The following is a 4,403-nucleotide window of genomic DNA, read 5'->3' as shown; positions in this document are numbered from 1 at the left end:
TTTTTTTTTTTTTTTTTTTAAAGGCATTTCCATTTTCTATGACTTCCTTCAGAGCAAAGATGGATGTGGCGACATTTATAAGGGTTTGTAACCCTCCGAAAAGTATCCGATTTCACGACAACTTCGCTGCACTTTATCACTAAAGCGAGGAAAGGGCGGGAGGTAGAGGGAGGGAGGGGGAGAGGGAGCGAACGCGGGGAGAGGGACCCAAATTCAGGATGGGCTCATAAAATTTAAATAAGAAAAATGCAATGCTCCTTGTTATTGTCCAGCTCAGACAGCTTAGACTGGTAGCTGCTTTGAGTACTAAATGATTTTATAGCGCTGTTTGACCTTAGAATCATTGATGTTACACTTACCATTTCTAAGGGGAGACAAAAATACTCCACACATCCTCTAGCTGCAGTGCGAGTCCCAGCCGTAGCTGAGTGTCGAGGGGTTGGGAACTTTATAAACTCATTTGATTCATTTGAGGTTTCACAATAGCCAAAAAGTTCCTTTATAGCTTTTTGGAAACCACATGCTAACACTGCATCTAAAGAGCGAACAGTGGAGTACACTAAAAAGCCAATAAAACCAAGGAAATCGTAGGGGGACCTTAGATATGCATTTCTTTGCAGCCACACACCAGTCACATACATTTCTTTCCATACATACAAACAAGCCACTTTCAAACGCTCTACTTACAGTTTTCCAACCTGAAAACCAGACAAAACCCCACCGTGAGAGCTGCCTCTTCTACCTGCACCTCACTCCGCGCACCCAGCAAGACAGAAACCACCCCAGGGCACTGCCATTTCCCCTATGCAAAAGTTTACATAACTTTTCCTGCGAGCCTATACTTCCAGCCGGTCCGCAGAGCTCCGGGATCTCCCGGAATATCTGGCGGGGCGAGGGCGAGCCCGGCGTGCTGGCAGAGGCGCTGCCATCCATCCATCCATCCATGCACGCATCCATCCATGCACGCATCCATCCCCCGTGTGCCGCGGGGCACTCCCGCGGGGCTGGGTGTGCACAGCCCGCTCCCGGACACACGCACGCCTCCAGCCGGCTCCCGGCACGGAGCGGGGATGCTGCAGCCACAGGCACGGCCAGACCTACCTGCAATGACAGCCGGAGATCTCTGTCCGCCTTCGGCTTTCAGCCACACTTGCAAAGTGAAGGCATCTCGGGGCAGCTCAACGTCTGCCTTCAGCCGCAGCTGATCACCTTGGCCACTGAAATAGAGCGCCCTGCTCGGGGTAAGGGACTCCTCTTCGTCCTTTACCTCCCGCTGTTGCCTCCTGCGGGGGACATGCCCAGGCTCCAGCCCAGCAGTGGAGCGCCTTCCTCGGGCTAACCTGGTGGCACAGGTGCCCGGGGCAGTGTGGAGGAGCTGGCGGCTGTGCCTGGTGTCCCTTCGTGCCCTGCGGGAGCGCTCGTCCATCCCACATTCGGGTCCACTGGCTAGGGCTGTACAGAGAAGCGCAAGAGGCAGCAGCAAACTCCAGAGCTGCATTTCCAATCTTCCCCCCCCTTCTCCCCTGCAAATCCTCCCGATCTGCCAGCTTTGGGCTCCTCCTTGCCTTGACTTTCTTCTCTTGTTCACCCTTCTTGGTATTTGCTCTTTTTATAACCCTTCTCAGTTGCTTTTTCTTTTCTTTTTTTCTTTTTCTTTCTTTCTTTTTCCTGCTTATAGATTTTTTTTTCTCCTTAAAACAAATAAAAATCAAATAAATCAAAACTCCTTCTTGGTTGAAATGTATTTCTCTGTTCTTCCTTCTCTATCTGTCTTCTTCTCCTCTATTCCTCCACAGCTGGAACTCCTCTCTCTCTTCTTTTCTCTGCTGAATTTTCTTCCCTTTATTTTTTTTTTCTTCTTAAAAAAAAAACACACACACACTCACACACACTCAAAACAAAACAAAAAACCAAAACAACCCCCCAGCTTTCTCCAAGACTGAGACCCACTGATTTCCCTCCCCCCAAAAGATGCTCTAATCTATTTATTTTTTTGGCCTCCTTTATAACATAAGCCACAACCCCCTCCTTTCCCCCAACCTCCCCCCCCCCCTTCTTCTTCACAAAATGAAAGAAAAGAGAAAAAGCCCCTCAGAAGATGAGTAAACAAGAATATGCTAATCTACTCTAGGGTGCTCCACCTTCCCAATTGAATGATTCCCATTAAAACTGCAGGGATCATGACTAATCAATCAGCTTGAAGGAGCAGATAGCTCCAGAGGTTCAAACACTTTTGCTGTTTTCCTTTTCCCCCCTTCTTTTCCTCTCTTCCTCTCTTTTCCCCTATCACTTCCCCAACCCCCCCTTATTTATTTTTTAAAGAAGACAATTAAGGTGAATGGATCAATGTGACAAAAATCCTGCACCCCCCTTTTTGCAATCTCCCCAGCTTTCTTTCTCAGTCCAGTCCAAAACACACATTCCTATTTTTTTTTTTTTCTTGGCAAAAGAGAAAGCTATTTCTCCTCTCAGACTCCCCGTTGCACTTTGCTGGTAAACCTTATGCTCCTCTGCAGCACATAAAGAGTCTTGAAACTTGAGTCTCAGATATTTTTTTTAATTGCTTTCTTTCTTTCTCTCCTTTCCACTCTCTCTCTCTCTCTCTCTCTTTTTCTAATTCCTTCTTTTCCTCTTATTATTTTCTCAAAGTTATGCAATCAGCCAGGCTCCCCCTTTTGTGGTCCCCCTCAGTGCAGTTGTGTGCAGCTAATCCAAATGTTGCATCAAAGGTCCCCATCGAATCATCAGGAGCTAAAAGGAGAGAAGCTTTTTGAAGAGCATTTGCCTTCCAGAAGCTGTAGCAACAGAGTAGGATTTGGCTTTTGAGTGCTCCAAAGACTCCTGGGTTATTTTTTTGGAAATAATAATTAAAAAAAAAATCAATTATTCATTTTATTGGCGGATTGAATCAAAAAATTCTCTCTCAATATTGCTAATTTTCAGCCTAAGGAATTCAGCTCCCCTGGTTTCCTTGGCTTGGTTGTAGCCACAGGTAAGCTCCTGGCTGCTTGCTGGTTTGTAGATCTCTGTTTCTGAGCTGGGACGTTTCTTTTTTTTTCCTCTTTTCTTTTTTTTTTTTTTTTTTTTAAATATTTTTTTTCACTCTTGAAAGATCTCAAAAGCTCCCCCTGATGGCAACAAAAAGGATTTTTCGAAGTCCTTAATCAGTGGAAATGACTTGGCAGTGGCGCTCACAGAGTGTCGGGGTCACTGCTCTCCCCTGAAGAAATCCAGTAAAACCAAGTTAAATCACATCAAACCCGGTCACAAACCCCTCACATCATCCTCTTCTTCCCTCTCTAAACTGATGATTGTTACATCTTACTTTCCCTGTATATTTTTAACAGGAATCATGCACCAGAGTTTTCCTGGGACTGGCATCTCTCTGCTTCTGCAGGCTGCCCTGTTAGCGTTGCTTAGTTCTGACAACTTCCACTTAAAATATACATTACAACAGTAGTGAAAATCAATCTTTCCAATGAGAAAGGGCTGTTGCACACTCACAGGTCTTCCAAAAAAAGTTCTTTTTAAGTTTCTTGCTAATTTGAGCATTCCATGATATACGATTGGCATTTTTTAGTGGTGCTGGGTTTATCCACAAAGTCCCACCAGAAGTCAACCAGAAGCACAGGCTTAGAGCCCCTCTCTATTCTCCAGCCCATCCCTCCACCACAGCTCTTCCTACAAAAAAAGACAAAATACTGGGAGCATCTACAAAGTTTATAATACAAGACCTCCAAGCCATTAAGCCTCTCAACAGCTGAGAGGAAATGTTTAACTGGGAAATAAACGGTACAAACTCCTATAAATGTCCTGAAGAACTCTCAGGGATATGAAAAAGACACTTCTCTCTCTGTGCCTGTTTGGCAGAAACAATTTAAGATCTGAGCTAAGTGCTGCACTGCACTGCTCTAACTTAGCTCATAGAGGACACTGCAAATCAACCAAAAAAATCCAAAAGTTTAAAGTGAACCTGTTCAACTTCAGCAAGAGCTAAACCAGAAGGAATCCTGCTGCCAGGACACTGCTTCCTCCACATGACAACTCCTCTGAGGGCCCTGGGAACTCTGCACATGTCAAGGCTGGAAGAGCAGGCTCTTAAAATAATGCTGGTTCCACTTTTTCCAGGAGAAAAAGCTAATTCTGTGAAACCATGGTGTTTCTTAGGGACATCACGATTTGGCTGAAGTCATCAAGGAAAATTACTGAAACACTTCAATTTGATAGCACTGCATCGTTTAATTTTGGACATACTTGACCTTCTATCTCTTACAAAAGGGTTTCACTGTGACCAAATCATACTTCAATGCATCAGCCTGCAGCTCCAGTGACAAAATCTGGGATATTCTTGCTGCAGAGGAAAATCCCAGAGCTCTGCTTCCTGTACTTATGGAAGGCAGAAA

The 4,403-nt window shown here is 45.0% G+C and overlaps 1 protein-coding gene across 2 annotated transcripts in view; it reads right to left on the bottom strand.

Annotated features, from left to right (window-relative positions):
- Positions 1 to 1,920, bottom strand: part of PAPPA (pappalysin 1) — a 178,281-nt gene extending 176,361 nt beyond the window's left edge. Inside the window, exon 1 of one of the 2 annotated variants that reach the window (XM_031059238.1) lies at positions 1,102 to 1,920. In XM_031059238.1, the coding sequence (XP_030915098.1) occupies positions 1,102 to 1,498 (397 nt within the window). In that variant the 5' untranslated portion in view covers positions 1,499 to 1,920. The remainder of the gene's footprint in view (positions 1 to 1,101) is intronic. The other variant, XM_005423806.2, reaches the window with a different exon arrangement.
- Positions 1,921 to 4,403: the final 2,483 nt, after the last annotated feature.

Source organism: Geospiza fortis, unplaced genomic scaffold, assembly GCF_000277835.1.
Source record: "Geospiza fortis unplaced genomic scaffold, GeoFor_1.0 scaffold85, whole genome shotgun sequence".
In the NCBI taxonomy this organism is placed as follows: Eukaryota; Metazoa; Chordata; class Aves; order Passeriformes; family Thraupidae; genus Geospiza; species Geospiza fortis.
This window is presented reverse-complemented; position numbering and strand designations above follow the sequence as displayed.